General features: G+C 40.1%; 1 protein-coding gene and 1 long non-coding RNA gene across 12 annotated transcripts in view; one reads left to right on the top strand and one right to left on the bottom strand.

Annotated features, from left to right (window-relative positions):
- The window catches only part of add3a (adducin 3 (gamma) a), a 43,270-nt gene that overhangs the window by 13,746 nt on the left and 3,476 nt on the right, over nt 1–26,048 (top strand). For 3 of the 11 annotated variants that reach the window (XM_049719402.2, XM_049719403.1, XM_049719398.1), the window contains exons 2-15: nt 8,938–9,182; nt 14,909–15,047; nt 15,843–15,994; nt 16,354–16,434; nt 18,593–18,742; nt 19,380–19,523; nt 19,777–19,875; nt 20,399–20,575; nt 20,663–20,917; nt 21,378–21,482; nt 21,911–21,997; nt 22,453–22,476; nt 23,043–23,163; nt 25,069–25,158. In XM_049719402.2, the coding sequence (XP_049575359.1) occupies nt 8,988–9,182; nt 14,909–15,047; nt 15,843–15,994; nt 16,354–16,434; nt 18,593–18,742; nt 19,380–19,523; nt 19,777–19,875; nt 20,399–20,575; nt 20,663–20,917; nt 21,378–21,482; nt 21,911–21,997; nt 22,453–22,476; nt 23,043–23,163; nt 25,069–25,158 (1,819 nt within the window). In that variant the 5' untranslated portion in view covers nt 8,938–8,987. Of the gene's footprint in view, nt 1–1,579; nt 1,652–4,479; nt 4,942–8,937; nt 9,183–14,908; nt 15,048–15,842; nt 15,995–16,353; nt 16,435–18,592; nt 18,743–19,379; nt 19,524–19,776; nt 19,876–20,398; nt 20,576–20,662; nt 20,918–21,377; nt 21,483–21,910; nt 21,998–22,452; nt 22,477–23,042; nt 23,164–25,068; nt 25,159–26,048 lie in introns of those variants that run through there. The other 8 variants (XM_049719405.1, XM_049719404.1, XM_049719407.1 and 5 more) reach the window with 5 other exon arrangements.
- Nucleotides 3,262–5,486, bottom strand: LOC125968397 (uncharacterized). The gene is made up of 2 exons (XR_007481307.1): nt 5,362–5,486; nt 3,262–5,094 (listed from the first exon to the last, which is right to left on the bottom strand). It is a non-coding gene; the product is annotated as an uncharacterized lncRNA (long non-coding RNA).

The following is a 26,048-nucleotide window of genomic DNA, read 5'->3' as shown; positions in this document are numbered from 1 at the left end:
CCAGAGACCAGTTCATTCTTTTTTGACAGCAGGGAAAAAAAAGTATAATTGATTTCAAATTTAATTCCCTAATAGTGCAATACTATGTTCATTGGAAATAAATTCCGAAACCAGGAGAAGACGAAAAGGGTAAATAGAGTTCATGAGCTGACAACGGACTTCAGTGTTCGTGGAGTGTGCCGTTTGTGCTGCATTGTACCGACTCATCATTGATAAAAATGTCTCTCTCTCTGTGTGAAAATGTGCAGCGCCAAATACAAACTCAATTTGTGCAATTCAAAGTTTGAAGGGAAAATGATGACGAATTAGAAGTCGCCTTTTTTTTAACTTTTTATTTATTTTCTCAGAAAAAAAAAACGGCCTCAAAAATATAAACTCTTCCAGGAGACAAATAAAGTAGGGGCCGTCACACTGAAAGCAACTTTTGGCATGCCCTTAAATTGTATCACAGATGCTTGTGCACTAATCACTGGGATTGCTCAGTTATTTTGGTGCATACAATAATGACTTGAACATTAAATCTACTTCCTGGTTAAAGTAGATTTTTTGCTGCAAGTGCAAATAGACAGGACAGTTTGTACTGTCCAAATATAGTCAGTAACAAACAGGAAGGTGTTTGCGGAAAACATCAGTGATAGTCTTACGAGCAGAACAGTGGAGTCTATGTAAAAGAAGCAGTGGCCTTTGAAAGTCTCTTCAAACCAGACGTTGATGTCAACAGGCACTTTGAAAAAGTCATATAAGTCACACAAAAGCTAATTCAGCACTCAGCTCCTCATTGTGCCACGTATCCATGGAGCTGCAATGATCGTTTGGCTATTCACTCTGTGGCTGATCGTAAAGCTGGTGACTTTGTGTGCATATGGGCCAAGCCAGAAAATGAAAAGAATGAATTGTTTTATACACTTGGTGTTTTACAGTCCTTGCAGGTTGGTCTATTTTTTATTGACTTCTTTTTAGTCTTCACATTTTTTAATTAGTGTCCACATTTTTGTGTGCTTTGCTTGTATGACATCATTTTGTGATATTTCTAGTAACAAATTAACACATTTTCTCCCGCAATGCACAAACATTTATTGGGTTTGAGGCATTGCAGGCCACTTTAATTTTTGAGATGCAAAATTATCCTTTTGTGGCTTTGACAACCACTCATGGAACACAAACATATCATCCACATTTCTTTGACTCTCATGTCAAAGTCTTAACCAAAGAGTCCCCAACATGGATTTAATTAACTTTGAAAAGGTCACATCTGCTTTAACCATTGATGATGACATTGGATATGCTCTCTCTCTATATCTATAGTATATGAGTCATCTCACAGTGACATAATTATAACATGCCATGCACTTCAAGGAAAAAATATTGGCAGCAAATGAGAACAATTTCAATATGTTGCGTCGTCAGTCCTGCATAGTGCCTAAATGAGTAGATGCAATGAGTGACCTCGTGTCAGTTGAGTTCAACTTGAGCATCTGATGAGATGATGACCAGGCAGAGACTTCCTGTCGTCACTTCCACAACTCATTAAGTCTCAATCAATGGAGGAAATGAAGCAATAACTCTGACGTCTTTGCAGATCCAAACGCACACGCTGCTCCATCACTTGTCCTCTTCTGTCTGCTGTTAACATTTGAGCCACAAGGCCAAGGTAGACTCCTTCCACACAATGTTTGACTGCATTCTCCTTGCTTTGTTTTTTTGGTCCCATCTCATTGCATTAAACATGTGCATCCGACTAAATGCCTGCTTAATCCTCAAAAATGGATTAGTGGTGATTGAGGATCACTTCCACGCTAGTGTGAAAGTAGACAGGCTGTTAAGAATGGCTGGAGTGACAGCTCTCGCAGTTTGTAGGTGTACACATGGATGTGTATTTGGATATCCAAACTAGGTGATGTAATACGAGGACCTGTTCAAGCCTCCAGGCTTAAAGTTGTCAGGGCAACAACCTCCCACATGAGTCATAAAGGCTGAAAACCTGCTGGTATTCTTCTGTTTACATACTACTGAGGGTTTTCAGCATATTTTGTAATTAATAAGTAACTTCTTTATAAGTGAAGAAATAGCTACTAAGTTATTTTATAGACGAGGATCATTTCTGCTAATTTTCTGAGAGGTCTCCACACCACTATGGCTTTTTGTTCTTGGAGGAAAAAAAAATGCAAGTCATGAACTTTATGTTTTTCATTCCAGTGAATGGATGCCAGGATGCATTTAGTCTTGGTTGTCCTCTCTTGGGTTTTGTTTTTGTCACAAGGGTCATGGAGGGGATGAATGACTTCATCACTGTATGGGATTACTTAAAAGTGTAGGGGTGGACAGATGATTCATTAACCAAACTTTTCAAAAGGTTTGCACAGCGGAGGCCGCATTTTGCTGCATGCATCTAGTTTGACGTCATTGGGATTTATTTTAAGTTGACATGAAGCAGTGATTTTAGTCGTCTCCAGCCTGTGATTAGGTATCTGGGGGAGACGGACCGAGCTTTATCAGTGAGTCACGTCTGTCACCACCTCCCTCCTGCTGTAGTTGTCCTGGTGTTTTGTGTTTGAGTCAGTCAAATGAGAGCAATGCTCGGATTTTATAGTTTAGACCGGAGTGACTGGCGGGATCCCAAAATTTGGGGACTGTCACACAGTCATTAAAAATGGTCTATTAAAGAAACGAGAAAATGCCTTAGCATACAACGGGATAGGCTCAGAAAGCATTCCAGCTGTTTAAAATAAAACTCGCCACCCTTCTTTCATCAGTAGCATTAAGAGAAGGATGTGGGGCACATATAATGTGAAAATTCACAGCCACGTACTTGAGCTTGAGAATTTCTACCATTTTTTTTAAACACGATTGTGGCACATGGTGATGTCATCATTCATGATGAGGTAGAAAATGTTTCCCATCTGTTCAGTAATTTAAAGACCAACACAATTTAACGTTTCAGTTGTTGAAATATGGGTCAACACCCACTCATTGTTTTTCCATTTGTTGAACAGGCTGCAATAAAAAGTGAAAATAAATTAATTGCTTTATCATGATGTGCAGTAAATTGTAATTGGAAGTTCCTTGGTCAATGTACTTAAAGAGTGAAATCTGGATTAAATAGTTATTTCTGATTCCTACGGGCCATGCAGCCTTATTTTAGGACTTATTTAAAAATGCATGATAGACTCACAACTTATATGCACACTCTCTGCCAAGAGATTCATGCTGCTTTAGCAGAGTCAAAACTGTTACATGTGTTTAAAAAAAAAAGTCCAAACAAGCTTTGGGTGTGGCTAAAGCCTGCCACTTTTATTTTAAGTAAAAGTTATGACTCAAAACAGTGAAGCGGAAATATTAAGATTAAAAGGCTGGCCTTGGTCCATGACTGGCAGGTACTAAAAACAACTGCTGGTTCCATACAATGCATGAGAAATTCTGTATTGCGCAATCTTTTTACTATTGCTTTCTGAAATACAAGTTCTGAAACATCTTGCTTAACATGAGTTGGAACAGCAGGTTTTAGAGCTTAGAAATCATTTTTAGACATTTATTCAAAGCACATTTGGCATTGTTGTAGATTGAGTAAGGTTACTGGCAATGTTTCACCCTGGCAGGTTTATGGCATTAGAACCAGTTGACCGATACTAAGAAGGTGCAATTACTTCCTTTTTAAGATATCAGAAAAACAGAGCCTCGTTGACAGTTAAACTGAGAGCCGTTAGTTATGTAGTATGTAATCCCCAAACAAATTTGTTTTGCACAAGAACTTACTGCTTATGTCGTGTGCCAAAATAAGACAATGCAGCACATTAAGCCATGTCAAAGTGAGAATTTCGTAAATGTGTCCAATCCCCTAAGGAAACTGTATGAAATTATAGTTTGTCTCAAAAGTGTAACAAAATAAAGGTGTGGGTTGCTTAAAGATAAATTGAAATTTTAATTAAACATCACATATGCTCAATTAACCCCGAGTGACCTTGATGCTGACCTGCGATGTAACAGAGGATCATTTACATTTAAATATTGATCTTTGGCAAATTTGTCGCCTGAGAGGCCATCTGAGTCTAATATGTGTCTTTTGTAAACAACTTTACAGTAAGTCAGTCAACTGCAGAAGCTTGTGCGGTCTGCGGCCGGACGGCATCGTAATCCCCGACCTCTAAGTATAGTTGCCCGGAGACAGTTGTGGGCTATGTGAGGTCGTGTAAGTAAGAGATGTAAAGAGAGTGAGGATTGTGGAATGTGGAAGAGTGTCTAGGCTTTGAATTGATCAAAGAAAATGAGCAAAGGGGGGTGTAAAAAGTGCAGAGAGGCAGAGAGCGAACGAGAGAGGAGGTGGAGGAGGCAAGGGTGGAGCAGGAAGGGCGATTATTGTGTCAGCCTGCTTCTGATTGGTCACCGTGTTTGGCTGCTGTGTGTGTGTGTTTGCACACGGATGTGTGTGCATGTGCGTGTGTGTGAGAGCCACTGGGCGGGGGATTAAGCCTGCATCACGTGGTTCCTTTAGCTTCTTTTACACACATACCGTCATTTGCAGAGGGCACACACACACAAACTGATCCTCTCACATATCGACTCACAGCTGTTGATTCATCTCTCCCTGATGAACGGCGAGGAGCAAAGAAGCCCTGCAGGGAGCTGAAGGAGAAAGCAGCTCTGCCGTTTGCTCCATCGCGACTCCACTTGAGAGCAGCTACATGGAGGATCTAGATTGACAAGTGCACTGATTTGTTTTTACGATCGCTTCCTGGTGTTCCCTTGGGTCATTCTGCTCTTGCTCTCTCTCTCACACACACACACGCTCTCTTGCTCTTCTTATTTTCTGAATCTGTGGGAGTTGATGCAAGATTTCAGGCAGCAAGTTAGAGGACAAAAAGAGACATGTGCTTTTCTTTTGGTTTTGCCACCTACCACCACTGCTGCTTCTCTCCCATTCATTGACCAAGGAGGAAATAAAAGGTTGGTTGGACTTGTATATTTACACCTGCTTTGGCTTTCCAAGTAGACTGTCCTCAAACTGTCTGCTAGAGTTTATTTTACACAGCCACATTGTTGTTGAAACGTGTCTCGTGTTGTGTTGCACTGCAGCTGCACCTCCCAGTCATTCCATCCCTGTGACAGATTTTCAGTTTAAGGGGAATTCCACGCTAACTTGGGTTGCTTGGGCCTTCAATGCCGCACTATAAACACACATGGTGCTAACTGTGCAGTGAGTGTGAGCGCCAGAGGAGATTAGCGCTACTTATTATCCCATGTGTGGAGTCTTTATGTGAAAGGCAACTCAGACGAGGTAACTTGGCCTCACTGCGGCACCAGTGCATTATTTTGTGAAATACAAATAAATGACTCTGAAAAGTTTATGCAAGTCGAAAAACAGACCTGCATGCTGTGTGTGGCTTTTAGTTGCTCCGGTTTTGCCTCACATGCTGTCCTCTGGTTTCACCGCTAGCTCTGTCTTCCTTGTCATACTGGCTTGCTTAATCGTGGAAACACGCCCCCTCCTGTGTCTGCATGTGTGTGTGTGTGTGTGTATGTGTGTATCGGACTGCAAGGCTATGTGTGGATTTTGCATGTGTGGATATAATTAGCTGCCCTAGAGATTCTTTCCTGGTATTGTTACTGTTGAGGTTGTAAAGTAACCCACAAGGCTGTCTATATTTAGAGGTGGCAGCCACACAAGCAGTTATAATTTGGTGTCTCCCCCAAGCATGAAAAAGTTATGCAGGTGGATGTTTATCAGTGGTATTGCCTCCACCAAGCCAGCGACAGTTCTAATTTAGCTCCGTATCACATTTGAAACCTTAAGACATGATCACTGCCTGCTGATGTCTCATTTTTATTGAATCTATTAATATTAATTCATTAAAACGTCTGTTTATGAGGTGCCTTACATTTGGTTGACGACCAGTCCAGGGTGTAGCAAACCTTTCTCAAAATCAACTGGGATAGGCTCCAGGTGACCTTTGACCTCCACAAATTTTCTGCAAGTCAGTTGATGTATGTTGAAGCGGTAATGAATTTGATGTCACGTAACCCTTTCTAAATAACTATTGACCAACTCTTTCCAGTTCATCTCCACATTGTGATGGATTGTTCCATGAGGGAAGGTTTCCAAGATCTCACAAAATGTACGCTCTTTTTTCCACCATGTGGAACCTAATCAGTATTGACTGTTGGCAAACGCAGGTACTAACACGTTCTGTTTCCAGCTGGTCTTCCAAATGTACCAACCTGATAACCATATGCTTGACAAAAAACACTGTGGGGCTCTCAGTTTCCCAGACATGACAAAACACACACACACACTAACACACACACGCACATAGGCGTGATTACTGTTGACTGTTGTGCTATTGGGACCATGATTCAGAACAGTTCTCATCTTTTTGGCTGAAATGAAATGAACAAGATTTATATTTGTATGAATGATATTCACTTTGTTGGGACAAACTCCTAAATCAAACTTGCTCTTTTTACTACTTTTTAATACTTGATGGCCACTGGCCAATCCTCTGGTTGCTTTCACATGATGCCTCATTATCTGTCTAAAACACTTCTGAATTATTCCGCTGCTTTTATCAGAAGTCACATGACTTCTTTGGCAGCCATACATGCCCACCTGGCCATAGAACAGTTGAGCAGCCAGTTGTCCTTTTGAGCCCTTAATAAATGGAAAGCATATTTGCGAATTGTTGTTATTCCTACACCTAATTTGGATGTACACACAAGTGTCCTCAAATTAAAGCTCAAAGTCGGTCGTTCTATTTTAAATACATTTTGATGATATTTAGAGCCCTAACAAAAAGATAATGCATGGTTGCTTGATTCATGTGGAAGATGGAGTGATGTGTGTTGTCTGAGCTGCTGGCTCTGGACCAGCTCCAAATGTCAGTGGAGCACTGGTGCATGATGGGTGAACATTCCTGCTAATAAACAGTAAGCTGTTGTAATTGAGATCGAAGGGGAAGCTTATTTTGTCAACTAAATGAAAGATGGAATGCAGTCGTGCATCAATGTCACTCAGGTTTCATGTTACAATCAACAAGCGTAATACAACAGTGCCGCAGGTCTGACATGAAGATGTCTGTAAGAAGTCTTGTTTCATTTAATCGTTATTCTAGAGGCAGCAATTAGCGCTGGTGCTGCTGCCGAGCTGCTCTGGTCTTGTCAGCCCTAATTCGTTGGAGTGGAGTGGAAAACACTGATTCAATCACCAGCGTTATGTTAATTGGACTAATTCAAACTCATACGTGCAGAAAAAATCTGATCTCACTGTCCGCTCCCATCTGTTGCAATGGTCCAGAAAAAATAAAAGCACAAATTGTGACTAAGCGGGGTGAGGTGTGCAACACACCATTGTCACAGGTTTTCGAGGTCATGGTCACCTTGCCTGAGCCTGCAGATTCCTCTTGAATAAACACAGTCACAATGCAGCACTGTATTCCAACATCACATTTCATATGAACTCAACTTGTTACTCGGCATTGCATACGGCATCTTATTTATCGCTAACCTGTGTGAATATGACTGAATTTGTCATAAAATATTGATCAAGTTACTGCTGGATATATATTTTTTTTCTCTTACAAGCATGTCATGTTAGAACGCCCCTCAATATGGCTAACCACCCCTTATGCTCCCGAACAGTCACGCTCTATCTGGGTGTGAACAGAGATCGGGGTCACGAAGGGGACAACAATCTATTGACAGAGACCGAAAAGAGAATGTAAAACAAGGGGAGGGGGCAACTCATGCCGCTGGATTTATTACACAATCCTGCAACCCTGTGTGTGTGCTGTATTTGTTCCCACTCCCAGAGTTTAGGGGGCTTATTATATTTTGGTAAGGCTACAGCTGTTGTATTTTTTGACATGCTGAATTCAAGGCATTTAGCAAATTCCTGGCATCCAGACAAATAACATTTTGCCAGATATCATTTTTATGCACTTTACTGTTAGCGTGTGTCTTTTACTTTCTGGAGTTAATCCAATCAGGCTGATCTCTAATGTAAAATAAAAACCTTAAATGTTGATGTGTCAAGTATTTGTTGTCGGTGGCACTAAGATTTTCTATGGCTGTCGAAAAAACTCCCCTACAGACAAGCAGGGGAGGTGAATTTAATATCAGGTTACATAACAGTCTTATCCATGCGCGGTTCCCTTAGGAGGGAATGCGGTCAGCTTGTATTCATTTTTGTTCATTCTCATCCTCTGGATTCCTTCCCTAAATTTCTTCCTCTCATTCCTTCACCCTTTGAACCAACACCATCTGCTCGGGCTCACGTTGGCCCCACCCCTCCCTAATACACTGGCGGCTTATCCTCAGCAACAACAGCCACTGATGCAAATTTGTATTTTCTCTCTGGTCCTTCCTCCATCAATTTTGCTTGCTAAGGAGGTAAATCCCAGCTACCCATCAGTTTACCTGTTGTTTTTTTGCATAAGAAGGCAACATTGTGCAATTATCATTAGCATCCTTTGACCTATTACTTACGGTAATTAAATTAACGTAATCTTTTTTAATTAACTGTAAAATTGTCGCAGCTGTCATCCGATATGAGAATAAACAATAATTATAGAGGAAGAGCATACTCGTTGCTGTGTTGATGTGTCCTGGTGAGTGTGACTCAATTTGTACGGTTTATATGGTCATAAGTGCAAGCTAATTAAATTGGAGTGCAGATTTGATTTAGTAGTGTCATGTGTAACTTCTTCAGGTTGTTAGAAGATGCCAAAAACAGGAACAAAAATAGTTTTGTTTTCATTTGAACCTCAGTTTCAGCTTGCTTTCAAATTGAAGGAGTTATTTGCAAAAATACTTTTTACTGGGGGGAGTGTTGGGATTTGGATTGCCACAAGCCATGCTGTATGACAAAATGCCATTTTTATAGTTGGTATTGAATTTTTATGGACTGGATTTTTCGTCTAACCTCTCGACCTCTCTTGATATCCTCAGACGTGATTCAGAGCGGCAGCCATTCATCAAAGAAGTGAAAGGCAACAGGGATGAGTGTGGACAGCCACCAGGGGGTTGTGACCACCCCTCCCACACCCAGTGGCAAGACCAAAGAGCGCTACTTTGATCGAGTCAATGTCAACGATCCAGAGTACCTCCGAGCCAGGAAAATGTCGCCTGACCTCCGACAGGACTTCAACGTTCTGGAACAGAAGAAACGGGTCACGCAGATATTACAAAGCCCTGTAAGTTCAAATACACTACTTCAGCACACTTGACACAACTCTTTTGTACCACTCAGGTATTTTGAAATGCATTCAAAACTGTACTATTTGCTGTCTTATGAGACAATTTAACTCCTCTTAGGCATTTTATAGTTGCTATTGTCAGTATACAATAAATCTCCCAAATCAATGCTGGGGTCTACAACTGACTAGAATGAAATGAAAAACCAGATGAATTCTTTCAAAACCCACACGCTAATAGTTTGGATAAGCACTTCCGATGGACTTTGCCCTCTTCTGAAACCCCATGCATAGCATATTTAGCTGTATTTTTTAGCAACTGGAAACGGAATGCCAGTGGCAAGCTAAAATCCTGAAAGAAGCACCATGTACCACACCCTTTGCCTCCAGAATTCCTCAAATGCCCTTCAGGCCAGCAGCCTTCACGTTGGATCAGGTTTTGCTGTCGTCGGCATCCTAGTGAGAGCAGGGCATATTCTTGCCAATGCTCGTAATGCTGTTGTTTGCTTTTCTATCCCCGGCGGTCCAGGTTCGTGAGAATTATTTGAGTTGTGCCAGATAAACTTGAGATAAGTACTGGAGGTACAGTTTGTGATGTCAGAGCTCTTTAGCAATTATTTTGATGCACAAGTTTGTGTGAGGACACAATTAAATGGTGCCGTGTACGTGAAGAGTATACAAGGTATTAGGATCGTCTTGTCTCTCTGTTGTCCCCAGATTGAATTGGCTCCAAGGCAAAAACCTTCATAGCAACACGATTTAAACACAGCTTGTGCACTGTGCTTTGTAATTTGCCCCTTGAACACTTCACATCACATTTTGTCAAGATGGTACAACAAACCTAACCTAACCTGTCATTTTAGCCCTAATAGTGTCTGGAATATTTGTTCAACACTGCTGACTCAAGGCTGGTGTTCAACTGCTCTCAGTTGTGTCCAACTTGAGTCACTCAGATGTGACGATGACGAATGATAAAAAAAGGTCAATCAAAGTTTGGTCAGATGCTATCTAAGATGTGACTAAATGTCACAGATGATTGGAGAATAAAACAGGAGTGTATTGAACTGGTTTTATATATCCAAATGGTGTGTTTCTTTATTGGCATGTATTTAAATGAGGTGGTTTGCAATTAAAAAACATTGGGGGGGTCATCATTATTAAAACTGTCAGTCCACCATACCTAAGAAAAACAGCCAATCACAGATGGAAGCCGTAATCACCAAGGTGTCAATCATTTGCCTTGCACTTGTGGGTATTGCCATAGCGAGCAAACTGAATTGCAGATTCGCGCTGACCTTTTAGTTTGGATGTCAGCGGGATTGCTGAAACTATGGTGGAAAACAGCTCCGAAATAAAAAGTGCATCACTTGTTCGCTTACAATTTGCACATTTGAATTTCAGTCGATTGTACATTCCCCTCCAAAAATACAACCACAAACTAATAACATTCAGTGCTACAGTAACACTGACGTATATGGGACATTAGATATGGCCATTGAAATCCAATGCAAGTGCTAAAATTTGCCCTTGACCAAGATAACCATCGAGACCTATGACATTTGCACAGTACAGAGTACCAAATGGATTAATAGTAAATATTGATGACATCATTTTTTTGGACAATTTTCTGTGACATGACACATCAACTGAATGGTTATGCACTTTACATGTAGTCAACCAATGTAATTATAACTGTCTCTTTTGGAATAAGGCCCAAAAGTCCCAAAGTGTTGCTTTCTCAGTCTCTTAATCCAAGTCATCTTTTAGCAGCAATACAAAAACAACATTGTGTATGCGTCAGTAGCTCAGTGGCCTCCTTCTCATGACTTGTCTTCCTTTCGAAGTCTCTCCTCCTCTTTTTGTTTGTTTGGATTCCACTCTTCAAGGACTAGTGGAGTCGTAGATTACATGCTTCTGGTGCTCAGATTGCAGGTTGCGTTTAAAGTCAGACCAATATAGACCAGGCTTGGAGCAACTTAGCCATATCTATCATGCAAGCATGTTTACTTTTGGAAGTCGACAACATTGAATCCTTGACACTGTCTGGATTTATAGACATTGAAGATCCAACCCGCCATAACATTATGACCACATAACACAATAAAATGATAGCCAATACAAGAGCTCTATCAAATCTGCTTGCACAGATGTTGTTTTTTTTATTTACACTGACATATTACGTAATTATCACAGTTAAAAGTGTGTATGAAATAATTTAGTTGCAATTGCCTCCCTGAGAGAAAATGTGTTTAGCTTCGATTGAACTTTTCTATGACAATGACCTGACTGTGTGCACAGATAGATTTAGTTTAAACAGACGTGATCTGTGAGTTGAAGATAAACTAGAAAAGGTTGTGTACTTCAGATGATGTCACCACTGTGAAACTAAATAGGTGCTTAGAGAAGGGAAAACTAATCAACGTGTCCAGTTTCAGTGTGCGCTTTATTTATTTTTGCTAAATGGAGCAAAATAATTTGTGACATTTTCTTGAGGGGGTTTGAGTTGTTTTTATTTGCTTGTTTTTTACATATATACAAAACAAAAATGTAGTATTTGGATGCAAACCCTGGCAGCAGATTTGCAAAGCAAATTTTTTGGGGGGCTTCTGAAGATTAGTTTGCCGTGACTCACTCTGTCGTCTAAAAGGTCGAAAGATTAGAGCGCCTGAAATTGAATTTCAGACGCAGTTTCTCATGCTGCTTCTATTTTCTGCACCTTGTCATCTGACCTTCTGAATGCGTTCTCCACTCTCCTGCATTTTTCCCGTATGCGGAAACTTGACGTTTCTCATCTCGCAGTATTTTTATTATGAATTAAAGGAAGTATGAATATTACTCGCTTCCTCTGCCACTTGTCAGCAAGCATGAGTAGATAATTGATGTGGTTTGGCAGCCTGTGCTGAAAACCGTCTTGCGTGAGGCTTCATATAACGGCTGTCCTCTATTAGGTTTCTTCTTCTCTTTTAAAGCCCCGATGGGCTCTTTGATAGAACATTAGTGGTTGAACTTCCTCCAGAGATTTCTTTTTGAAACCGCTCTTATTCCCGCAGAGCCAGCTGTGTTTCCCGAGTCGTTCCTCAGCATCTATTGGGTGATGAACTTAATGAAATTTCCTCATGGCCCGCACAGCATGAATGGGTTGGATATTTTTGTGCAAAAGGAAAATTGATTTGGGATGATGCATTTTAATAATTTCTTATCTCACTGGCTTCAAGAAGAAATGTATGGCTGTAGAAATATCTACTCTGCACTTGTTAATTGTTTTCAACATTATGCTATTTTTTTTCTTTGAGTAGCATTTTGGAAAAGCTCAAAATAAAAATCAATTCTTTGAGGAGCATTTTTACATAGCAGTGATTTAATTTAAGGAGCTACTTTGCAATTTAAGTGACCTTTTTTCTGCAGGTTCAATTTGGGGACCTGAAGCAATAAAAATATGACAATATTGCTGTATGGGGAATATTTTAGTATTTGAGTATCTGACAAAATGCTATCACATAATCAAATTCTTTTCAGCTTGATAAACACGATATTTGATAAAAAAAAAAAATCTGTTTAGTGACATCAGCAATTATCTGGTTATGTAGCAGCAGCTCATGAATAGACATAGTGTGTGAAGCAACATGCTTTTAAAACAAGCCGCATGATATTTATAGACCAGGTCCTGTTCCACGGATGCACTCATCGAGGTTAAATTAGTATAATCGATTGCGTTGCCTGGCCTGCAGGCAGACGCTCTCCTGCTCTGCAACATTGTCACGTTGTTAGCTTGTGAGCAACGTTGTGCTCACAAAACAGGCTGTGTCTCAACAAGTTTTAGGAAATAGATTTGATGATATTTTTGTGGCTTTTGAAAATTATTTTCTTGAAATGTAACTTATGCTACCCTACAGAAATCAATTGTACTATTAGGACTTATTAGGGAAGGAAAACTGATGCCAAATAATCAGTCAATGAGCAATGGGTGACATTTTCTTGTTTATCGATGCTTTATTTTATGATTATTGCAAACCTCAGCAGCATAAACAACTTCTTTGTTGTTGTTTTTGTTGGTGCAGCAGCGGTCAGGGGGGTGGTCCAAATATTAATGATAGATCCACTTTCAGCCCTGGAATTAATCTGTTTGCATGATGCAGTCAAATCCCTGCTGTCATAATCTTTTTGAGAATTTAGTACTCACACAAACTGTTGAACAGATGCCTGCTAGTGTGTGTGTCATTCTAATGTGCGCATTTGTGTGCCTTTTGAAAGGCAGCTTTCGCTCTTCTTTTTATGAAGCCTGCTTGGATGGGAGGCGAAATAACTTTTAAAATCACTAGAACAGCCCAATTAGAGTCAACCCAATGCCCTGAGAGTAAAACCGAAATACCAATCTCTGCAGCTGGGCTTTGATTCTGTCTTTCAAACACAAATGTGATTGCAAACGAGTCTCTTAAAAAGAACTCTCCGAAACACAACCCTGAACCGTTCACAGTCAGACATCCGCTTTGAGGCGGTCACCACAGCAACACCGCCACCAGGGACAGAGGAATGTTTGGTCATGATTCAGACTCAGCAGTGCACCGGGACTCTAGGTGCTCCCATAGAGGGGGTTGCTCCAATTTTCACAAAACACCCTCACACGGGCCTGTTCTGTTGGCAGACCGCCCACGGATGAGCCTGTGGTTGGCGTGTTGGAGGCAGCATCAAAGTGCTGGATTTTCTTTTCTGCAGACACAGTTCAGAGAAGTTGCAATCAAAACAGCAATACTGTTTTAGGGTATGCTTGTTACTAGACTGGAAATGGTTCCATGACCCATTTTGCTAATTATACAAAAATATTTTACTGTATGTATAACCCACATTTTGCAATGCATTTTTAAGTACCTCGGGCATTTCTCACTGAGCCCAGAGGCTCAATCAGTGAGTTACGTAAACCTTGATTCTGATCCAGAAATGAAGTGCAACATATTACAACCTGATAGAATGAGAAGTGAAGGGAATCTTCTGTTCTAAATGTAAATGAATGCCAAATGTGCAATCCAGATCAATTTCGGACACTGAAAATATTGAGCGGTTCTCATTCTTTTAAAGTTACATACATAATGCATTAAATTGATTTCATTTTTTTATGACTCCATCACTGTGTCTCTCACAAAACAAAATTGATTAAAACTGCAGCTGAACACTATATTCAGAACCCAATTAATATATAGTGTGTTGCTATTCGATTTCCCACATAGGATGAATATCATTCTATACGTATGTCCACCTTTCTATTTGTAATGTAGTCATCAACAAGAGCCTTGCTCGGTCTTTCATTTCATGACAAGTTTGGCTCAACTTTGGATGTTTGTATGGTTTCTCATGTTAATATGCTTTTCCACGGATTTAAGGGGTGACTCTGATCTGGATGTCAAGATTAGCTTCACAAACACAAAAGACGGCACATGCTGTTAGCTATTCAGCCCATCGAGTGTACGCTTGTTGATCAGCCAATCAGCTTCGTTGAGGCTGCCTTCCTGCTGACACCTAAGGAGCATGACTAATCTGTGATTAAGTGCTGCTTGTGTCCCACATCTTGTTCCCACAGTCATTCTTCCACTGTCTTCCCTACGTGTGCTCTAATCCGCCATGCCTCAAGATCTTTACACACAAGTGTGCACATGTGCCATCATTTATCCTGAAGTCCTGAAAATTGAGCACATTGTCATCTAATATCTTCCTTTCCTGACTTCCATCCCCAGGCCTTCAAGGAGGAGTTGGAAAGTTTGATCCAAGAGCAGCAATGCAAAGGGAACAATCCCGCTGGTCTGTTGGCCCTCAGACAGATTGCAGACTTCTTCATGGCGAGTTCAATGGCCGGTTACAACACTTCCCCACTAAGTGAGTATTCATCGCCATGTGACCTGTCACCATGGTGACCAGTCAACAACATAACCCACACCCAGAGTTAAAAAAAAAAAAAGAAGCATATTTAAAGACTTTCCCTTTTTGAAGGCTGATGTGCTGATCTAGGCCCAGACACCGGAAGAGCCATGCATTTTTTTCTCCCTTTAGATTCTCTTGGAGTTATGACTTGCAAACTGCTTCCATTTGCACATGTGGAATGTGCAACTGAATGCTGGATCATATGTTAAAGGGACCAGAGCAGCTCAGTCTTTTAAGTTAGTATATCAAAGGCTGCAGCAGTAAATGAGCCAGTACATGCTGAATATTTTCTGAATCGATTATTCCATCAATTAATCAACTAATTGGATACAGTTTTATTTACATTAAACTGTGTTGAAAATATTCCCCCCGCAATTACTGTTTCTTAACCAATATTTTTTACTTGTATTATTTAGTGATCATAAAAGAACTAAACAACAGTTAAGCAATATCACACAAGATCGATCATTGTTTTCCAAATTATTTTGACTAAACACAAAAGATATACAAGTCTTCTTTCATCTACAGAAATCAGAGGATTATTACATTTGAGAGCCTGAAATCATAACATTTGCACATTTTGTAAAAAGAAGTCTCAAAGCGATTACTTGATTATCAAAATGCAAGGCGATTAATTATTCGATTAATTTTTACACCTCTATATCAATAAATAAAAGGAAACTAAGTACTGTACTTCAGTCAGCATATTTTTTTTATTGCATGCATTTTATTTTGTATTTTCCTGTTCAGGTTTGGGGATGGTCATACCCATTAACGACTTGTACAACGTGGAAGCGAGTGCCATGGTAAAAGGAGAGAAGCTAACACGTTGTAAACTGGCCAGCCTCTACAGATTGGTGGACTTGTTTAACTGGGCCCACTTTGCCAGCTCCTATATCACCGTAAGAGTCCCTAAATTTATCATTTAGAGTACAGGTGGACAGGTCACTCTTTTTATCAAGTCTACTTGCACAATATATCATGAGATACAATGACAGTACTTTTTTCATCACTGCTTCATCTGTCGGGTCTATTGGTGCATTGTCCAATTCAAATAAAGTTCTCAATTTGTTCAGTCTTTTTACAGAGCCGCATCAAATTAGATGGTTGCTTTGCTGGTTTTGTGTTGTGGTTTTTTTGGCTAATGCTGAGTGTTATCAGTGGAATGGAGATGCAGGGCATTCAGTAAAACTTCATTATTATGTTATCTGGTTGAGTATATACTTTAGAGAAATAAAATCAGTATTTTCTCATTCCAAAGGCCCGAATCAGCAAAGAGCAAGATCACATCCTTATCATCCCCAGAGGGCTCTCCTTTGCTGAGGCGTCTGCATCAAACCTGGTAAGACTCAAAAAATCTTTAATTGCAGAAAGTCAAACATGTTTTTAAGACACAGAAACACAATTTAGTTCTTATACCAAAAGACACAAAATGAAGAAACCTGAAATTTTTTTGGCTTTGTCCTGTGGCTGGACTTTGCTTTCAACAAACTTTTAAAATGACTGACGCACATATTCGTTGGCTGTTTATGTTAATAATTAACATTGTTAAAAAGCCTTTGGCCTTCACTGAATTCACCGCATTCCAGTTTTACTGGATTAATATTTTACTGCCTGTATATTTTGTTTTGAAAATAGGCTACATGGAAAATTTTCTGGTTTAGTATTGACATAAGTGTAACCATCATTGCTTTGCCTCAAGACATAAAATGAGCAAAAGCACATACTGTAGCTATCTGACAGTGACTAACTAATTCGATTCTGATCCCTAAATGGCAAAGTACAAAAAAGAAGAAATACTGTAATTGTCTGTGCAACATCTGTTCTAACGTTTTGATTGAGCAATGTGGCTGCACTGCATCTTTCAAATCCAGCTATTAAAGATAAATGCCCCAAATACAGGGGAAATCATTCACTTTGAATGTGTCATTTTTACATTTTGCAGCTGTGAGTTTTCTATTGCAGACTAACATTAAGTTAGTCAGTGATGGTCACTTCCAGTCTGCCTCGACCTCCACATGTCTGTTTGAGATCCACTGTCAATTAGAATACTGAGATTTTGATTATGGACTTTTGTTTCCAGGCAGTTATTAGCAAAAATGTTAGAAGTTTGATCCAAATCCCAGCCAACTGTTTTAGATGATGGGCTCTGTTCCCCAGGTTGAAGTGGTCAGCTTGCTTCCTGTCAACACACACCAATCCCTCCCCCAATGCCCCTCACTCTCGAGTGTCGTTGCCATTTTTAGACATTTCTTATCATCGTCGTTTAAGCATGTCACATTTAATAGCTTTCTGACACGTCCTCTGACATATTTTGACATGCTGTGCATATCACAGGGGCCTCTTTGCTGTAGAGTTGTGTGAGTGAGCAGCAACTATTGAAGGTCATGGCGGTGAAAAGTTACTGGACATGTGATGGACGCAAATCAATGTTCACTTGTCTGACAGCTGCTTTTGTCTGACTGTTTCGACATCAGTGGTGGTGGTTGGGTTTTTCAAAGATCGATGAATTCTCTACCCATAATGTAGTTTCCATCTGAGATAGGACAGGCCAGACTAACATTTTAAAATGACTGGTGTGCTCGACAATCAGCAAACTCCAAACAGAATATTGAGTGTAAATTGTGTCAAATGCCAAAGTGACATGTTTGCAGCGTGCAACAATTTTCTACTGCTTATCCTGTTAAAAGGCTACACATTGGACTAACCACAAGCTGGTTAATTTAGTTAACCCCAAATGGATTTTCTGCTTGGTTTTTTTTGAATGGGCTTCTTTTAGCTGGAAAGGACACAGGACTGAAACAGAAAAAAACTTGTAGTCTGTGTTCAACAGGGAGATGTAAAATTGATTCATGTGCGTCCAACTGCATGATGAATGCCCTTTCCTGTTGCTACAACTCACACTCACAGTTTTTGTTGTGAAAGGGAAATGCGAGCTTGTGGTTTTCTGCTTTTTATCAGAACAACATGTGCATGATGCCTGCAGGCCACAGAGGCTTTCTGTTTGCGATTAACTTTCAACCGGACCCTCACATCTGCACACACTTGGGTCATTTCTTTTTCTTCCGCTTCACACATCTGTCTCTCTGACCAGGTGTCTTCATTCTCTCCCGTTTGTCTATGTCTGCTATTCTCTCTTGCGGGTCGCGTACCTCTCTGCTGAATCCGATATCGCTCCCAATCATCCAATAAGGGTATGGTAATGCAGTTGCCTTATCGCTACTGTATCATGTTGCATGTAACAGTCTAGTTCATTTCCTATGGAGGGGCTTGTCGGCGTGAGGAGCGGTTGTTAGCGTGATTTATGGTGTTGGTTCTATTGCTTTTGTGGATGGATGGATTTATCTGCTAGATTGTTTAACATATGTGTTACAACAGAAGTTATGTGAGCTTTCAATGTAAAACCATTTGATGGTACAAAGATTCTGGGGGAGAAAGGTTCAGATTAAACACTTGGGAAAAAGTCATGCTGACTCCAGCTGCTCTCCTTCCTTCCCCAGCTGAAGGTCAACATCATCGGCGAGGTGATCGAGCAGGGTTCCACCAACCTGAGCATCGACTCAGCCGGTTTCAGCCCCCACGCCGCCATCTACTCGATACGTCCAGACACCCGCTGTGTCATCCATGTGCACACTCCTGCCACGGCTGCTGTAAGTCTCTTTAATTTCGTACAACCAGGTAGCCCGTGAGGTCACCAGTAATAGGAGTGATCATTTAAAAATGTGAACAGAGATTTGTGTGTTGCATATATTTTTCCTGTTCCCTATATATGCACAAATATTCTGCTCCCGAAACCATTAACATAATCATCAGATGAATATAATTATTAATAAAAACACATACTATTGTGTCATCAACTCTATTTACAGTATATAGCCCTTAATCAAAAGTCTCAAAGGGCTTCGCAAACCCATATTTGACAGATATTAACAACATCCCCTAATCTTTATCCCTTAATTAATCTTAATTTATTATTTTAAAAAAATGGGGTAAATGTGATTTTCTCCCAAATTATGCTGTTTATTGTTCACAGATTACTGACTATGTAGCTTCTGCCATCTAGTGGAAAAGTGTGTAGTTGTTTCACACGCCTACAATACATTGGTGGCATAGATTGGTGAACAAAGCAACTTTATTGTTGACGATAAATATTTTTTAATACCAATTAATTAAATTGGATAATTTCCCTTGATACAACTGAGGATATCTAATGACAAATTGTTCCACAGCACAGTGGTTGGGAATCATTGACCCATTTTGATCTTATTTCTCCTCCCTGCTTTGTAGGTGTCCTCTATGAAGTGCGGCATCCTGCCCATTTCTCAGGAGGCGCTCATCCTGGGTGACATCGCCTATTTCAATTACAATGGCAATCTCGATGAGCCAGCCGAGAGAAGAGAGCTGCAAAAAGCACTCGGGCCTACAGCAAAGGTGAAAACGCCTTTTGGACACACTACATAAAACAATTTAAATTATGCAAAGGGTGGATGTTTTTCACACATTTAGCTTTTAAGAGAAACAGAGAGACAACTATCGGACCACGACTGGGAAAAAAAAACAAAAAAAAAACAAAAAAAAAACCCATCCATCAGTCCGATATCAAATATGTACGGCGAAAATACCAGTACTCGACTTGACAACAATTGAAAACATAACCATGAATAATATGCTCTCTTCTTTAAAGGTTCTGGTGTTGCGCAATCATGGCTTGGTTGCTCTGGGTGAATCTATGGAAGAGGCCTTTCATTACATCCACAATGCGCAATATGCCTGTGAAATTCAGGTACAATCAAACTGAACAACACTCAATATGGCTGACATACCAAAAAAAACAAAAACAATAATGCATGAAGACTATGTATAAATTTAGTAGCCATTTGAATTGGGGATTTTTCACATTTTTGCAAATCTTTGTTTTCACTTTTTTTAATCTCGGTGTGTCTAAATCTCCTACATAAATGCTTGGTAGAGCAAACAAAAAAAAAGAACAGTAATCCTGCAGCAAAGCCCAGCTTAATTTCTATAAATAAATCCCTCCCAAGCATGTTTTTTGCGCTGTGTGATTTATTCCTTAGTGTTGTTGAAGTCCCGTGTCTTTTGCAAAATGACATTTTGTCCTTGAGCAGATTAACAAAGAGCATTTCTAGCACTAATTCAGTATACGGAGGATTTTAGTTGGCAACATTTGATTGACAGATGTTTGTTGGTAAAAAAAAAAAAAAAAAAAAAAAAAAAAAAAGCCCATTTGTCAAGTGTGTTGCGCAAACTGACATCCATCACCCCTCGTTCTTTGTGGCTGCTTTTAGGTAAATGCCATCTCCTGTGCTGGCAGCATAGACAACCTGATTGTGCTTGACCAAGAGAAATACAAATCGCGAGTGTTCGCCGTGGCCTCAACCGTTTCCGAAAATGTAAACAGCCCGTACAAGTGGAAGGTCGGTGAACTGGAGTTTGAGTCACTGATGAGGATGCTGGATAACCTGGTGGGTCAATTGGTAACCATGTATGATTTTATCCTGATTGTGACTGAGCTTCCATCTTTGATTATGTTCTTGATGTTTGCTCTCCAGGGCTACAGGACAGGTTATGCCTACCGCCATCCCATCATGCGTGAGAAACCGAGGCACAAGAGCGACGTGGAGATCCCCGCCACTGTTACGGCGTTCATGTTCGAAGAGGATGTGGACGCCACGCACTTTCCCTTCAAGTTCCTGCAGCAGCGGCAGCAGCGGGAGAAGACGCGCTGGCTCAACTCACCTAACAGTTATACCAAGGTCAACGTGGAGGGCGGAGATGACCGGTACAACCACAACAGGACAACCACGGTAAACACAAGTTACAAATTTCTTATCAACAAGATTCACAACTTGAGTTGTTCACATGAATATGGGTGTAGTTCTTCCGTATAATAATCACTATAATCATTGTTCTAAAGATGTCAGGGTCTGGCTACCATAGCACTCTAGCATCATACTGCCATCTGCTGGTTAAACAAACCACTATTATACTGCATGGAACACTAACTTCATTTGCCATCATTGACCTTTAGTCTAAGACTTAAGACTCCTTCGTCACTCACCAGGTCAGGTCTTTTTTTTTTAGGTATTATGGTTCCTTTAGAAAAATAACTATATATATTTATAAATGGAATGGAATTCCTCCAACCATCCATCTCAGGGGCAGGTTCATGGGATGATTGGCAGAATAATTGATTCTAAAATTATTTGACAATACCATACCTATTATTATTATTATTATTATTATTATTATTATTTCCATTTATAGTGGATGAAAGCAGAGGAGACTGGAACGCCAATCAGAATTGAGGACCCCAATCAATTTGTCCCTCTCAACACAGACCCCAAGGAGGTACTGCAGAAGAGAAACAAAGTGAGTCTGACATCACGTCACACAATTACGGATGATGAGGTCTTTTAACAGCCAAGATTCAACGACCCTGCAAATGTTGTGTAGTTAAAGATGTGCTTCTGAATGTTGTGTTTTTTGATGACTGCAAGTTTCATTATTTTGCCATAAATCTGATATTGTGTTTACAATCCTTGCAATTTTCTGAATGTTTTGGTTTTTGATGACTGCAAGTTTCATTATTTTGCCATAAATCTGATATTATGTTTACAATCCTTGCAATTTACCCAGCAGAAATGTTTAGGTTAGGGGAAGTATATGCTAACGTTGCCTCGACTGCAGCTTTTCTTTTCTGATCAATAGTAAAAATATGCACATGAGAAACATGCAGACCATGAGTGTGGGTTAGAGTTAATATTCTTCTTATTCGTATTCTTATTCTTGTTTCACAGATCAGAGAGCAGAATCGATGCGACCTGACAACATCAGGGCCGCGCTCACAGCACCTTGCTGGCATCCCAATTGATCAACCACGACAGGTAAGATGCAAAACAAACAATGACATCATGATAGAAAACATTTAAAAGTATAAATAAATACCAACTAATTTGTAGGAATTACCATTGTAGGTTTGCTTTAAGGTTTTTATTGCCAAAGATCATGCATAGCACTGAATGCAGCTGATTTATTGTAGCTGACTGCCGGTGACAATCTTAGGGTGTAGTCTTAAATGTTTGCAGGTCCAATCTGATTAGTACACAAAACTGATTAAATTGTAACACCTTAAGGCCACTAGAGGGAGACAAGTAACAACATCCTGCTGCGAATGATAACCAAAGTGCCATATTCAATTATTTTCTATTTCTTCTATCTTTCAATGAGTTAATTGTATAAGAAAATTGCTTAAATGCTTTATTTTTATAAAATGATAAAAAATGATCCACACCATACCTTTTAATGCTGACATGAGTCTGGTTGGTATCTTGTGTTGAAGGCTGAAGTGCAGATACATGTTCTGGTAAATACCCGCAAATATTAATGAATGGTTGTTTGCAATATATTTCAAAATTTTTCTCACTTTTATATAGTTTTGTGTCACAGCACCAAGAGCATGTTTTGTTGTTTTCGAATAGTCACAAACACATTCACCCACTGTGTGTTGTATTCGTACAACAAATCATTGTGCTGTGTTCTTAATTGGATGATAACATGTAATGGTGTGTTTGAATACTCAAATGTACAGATTTTATTTCACTGATGTGGTTGGCTCGTGGTTTGTATGCATAGCCTGCATGTTACCACAATGGCAATGTGTGTGTGTTTCATTGTCTAGTCTGTGCAGATTTGATTTTCCCATCTGCGTTCAAGATGTCAGAACGTTTCTGTCTTGAAATGAGTCAAGTTTGAAGTGGTTATTCAGTTTTCCTCAGTTGAGGAGCTTTTTTTGTGGTAATGATAAAATATAGACTGGAGTAGATTCATTCTTCTATACTTACTGTATCATTCTTTTTTGCCTTTTTGGGGTTACTAGTGCCTCCTAAATGTTTATGTGTGTGTATATGTGTTTGTGTGTGTCCACGGCAGCCATACGTGCCCACAGAGGAGGAGCAGATGGCCCCACTGCCTCCCAACCCTTTCAGTGAGCTGTCAGAGAAAGATTTGCAGGAGTATCACAAAAACGTGGAACTGAGGCAACTGGGTCTCGGTAGGTGGTGCACGGCCACACACAAATTTACTTTTATTTTTTGTGCCATTTGGTGCTTTACTTCATGCTCAATAACAAAAAAAATTCCAACACACTTGCGCTCTGAGAAACGTAACAACGTCGCTATCTTGTTTCCATACCAGATGAACCACAAACATCATCTTATAGTGGTTTAGTTATCAGATCAAACATTTTAATATAATGGCTCATTAAATGTGGATTTCTTAAACAGTAACTTAATGTGTTTGTTGTGTGTGTTTATAGTATGTAGCTTAGCAGCAGCCACTAGGGAGCTAAAAAACACAACAAACACACTCCCAATAGACCCTTTGTTTCTGTTCACAGACACACATAACGTACACACCAAACACCAAATGCTAATCATATTGAGAGGCATGGGAAAAATCAATAATGAACAAATAGAGAAGAGGCGGTCTCAACAGTCTGCATGCTACTTGAACCTGCCACCTTGCATTTAGTACGTGTGTTCATTCATGTATGCGCGTGCGGACAGTGCAGTAATACAGTGTCAGTGTAGCGTGTGGGCACAAGAAGCCAAACGATGGCAGAACGAACAGACAGCAGGTCTTCACACCAGCCTCAAGACTGCCGGTCATTGCTATGACACTGTTGCCCCCCACAGCCCTGTGAATCCCCACTGGCCAATCTGGATGCCAGCTGGAGACCGTCTGGACTGGCCTAAAACATGACTTGGCTACACACACACACACTATATGGTCATCCAAAAAGCCATTTCAAAAGTGCATATGAAATAAGATGTTTGCTCTCTTGAAATCTCACTTGTATGGATATAGGTTTTCCACAGGCACACACTCACAGACATAAAGCAAATCAACTTATTCCACAGCCTGTTATGCAACATGAATGCATGTACGTGTTGTGAGCCAGGCCTTGGCTTTCGGAGTGTGTAAACCTGAACGTGCTAATTAATGTGTCATTGTGGTTTGGGTGCAGCTTTTGTGCACTGTTAAACTCATTCAAGCCACTTTTGCTGGGCTGCCCTGGCACATTAACTGTACTAACATTGGCACTCATATGACATTATGGTAATGCATAAGATAAGAAAATCCTCTTAAAAATATGTTCATAGCTTAAGATTTGGGCAGTTCGGTAGGTTTAAGAAGTTAAAAAAAATAAAAATGGTCTAACTCCTGCAATAAAAAGAAAATAATCTGAAGGCTCTTTGAAGGACGATAACATTTTAAACTGGAAGGCTAACATTTTTACTCAAAGAACAAGTTGGATGTTTTTGTTTTTTATTTATATATTTTTTAACTGATGGGCCAGGTCATCCATCCCAGGTCATCTATCGATGATGTAAAAATGTAAATTCCCAAAAATATAAAACAGAAATTAGTTAAAATATTTTTTAATAACAAAATTACATTTGTTACATTTTATATATATATATATATATATATATATATATATATATACACCACTTTTTGAGAAGCTATAAATACATATGCCAACGCCAGTCTTGTTCTAATGCTTAGAAAAAAAAAGAAAGAAAATAATTACATCAATTATGATGGTTAACTGCATGGCGAAATAGAACATCTTGAAGGACCTACATGTATATAGTGTACTCCTGTCAAGATAATAATGTCCAGGAAAGAGAAAACCCTGAAAGGATTCTGTCAAATTTTCAGAAGAGTATCTGTCCATGTCTGAATCCTAACTTGTGTGTGCTATCACTAATCTCTTGACTCGCCTCCCCCCACTTCCCTCCTGACCCTTCATCCCAATCCCCGCATCCTCTCTGGACCGGCTCGCCCCCGCTGTTTTGCCGCTGCTTCAATCCACGTCCACGCACCACCATCTCGCAATCCGCTCATCCCACACCCGCTCACCCCGCCACCACTACCTCCCCCCTCCACACAGATGGCGAGCACGAACTAACCTCGGACGACGGCTCCACGCTCTCTCAGTCTGTGTCGCTCACCCAGTCCCCACAAAGCACTCCAGCTAAAGGTATCAGTCACGGCACCAGAGCCGCCTCTTTAAATTCCTGCCCTGTGCATCTGTTAAATTCAAACGACTTTCTCACGGTAGCTATCACTCATATCCATAGTGTTGCTTTAGTAGGCTACACACTTGGAAATCTATAATATTCATTAGAAGCAGTTGTGCTAGCTGCAACACAAATCTTAATAATAAACTATGACACAACTTCGAAGCAGCAGATAGTTTAGCACCTCAGTCACGACAAATAATCCGCCATTCTTACCAAAAGCTTCACCATTAAAATGCGTTCCGTATATAAAATGTCTACTGTTATTTAGCTAATAGGCTCGAGCAGTTCATTTCTAATTTGGGGGAATAGTGATGCTCGCTATCCTGTTTCCATGGCAACTTGGAGCCAATTGCGATATAAAGCATTATGATGTTTTCAAAAGTGACCTTTTAATGAATTCTTACAATATACCTACCGTAATACCTGAGCTTGTGTTGGCTACAGCTCACACGCAGGTGCTCACGTGCACTCGCCAAGTCACCCCACCTCACTAGGATCCACCTCTTAAAGGCATATGCATGTACTGTACACAGACACGTCTATCCAGACAGCATTTTCTAAACATCTTGGGCTTGCAATTAGTTTTAATACACTGCGGTACATTTACAATATGTTTACATTTTGTTATCAGCTTTTGCAGGAGGGTCTGGAATACCTCCTCCACCATAAATGTGTGTTCACTGTACCTTTCTCTTCTATTTGTTCCATATGTCCTTCACGTGTGAAGCCAGCAGCATTACCTCATAGGGCCGCTCCTACTTAAATAGTAGCTGACAACATCACAGGATTTACTTCCTGTCACCTTCCCTCATAGCCCAAACACACACAACCACACACCAGCAGTAGC

The sequence above is a fragment of the Syngnathus scovelli genome, chromosome 5 (genome assembly GCF_024217435.2).
Source record: "Syngnathus scovelli strain Florida chromosome 5, RoL_Ssco_1.2, whole genome shotgun sequence".
Classification (NCBI taxonomy): Eukaryota; Metazoa; Chordata; class Actinopteri; order Syngnathiformes; family Syngnathidae; genus Syngnathus; species Syngnathus scovelli.
The sequence above is the reverse complement of the archived record's forward strand: the minus strand, read 5'-3'. Positions and strand labels throughout refer to the sequence as shown.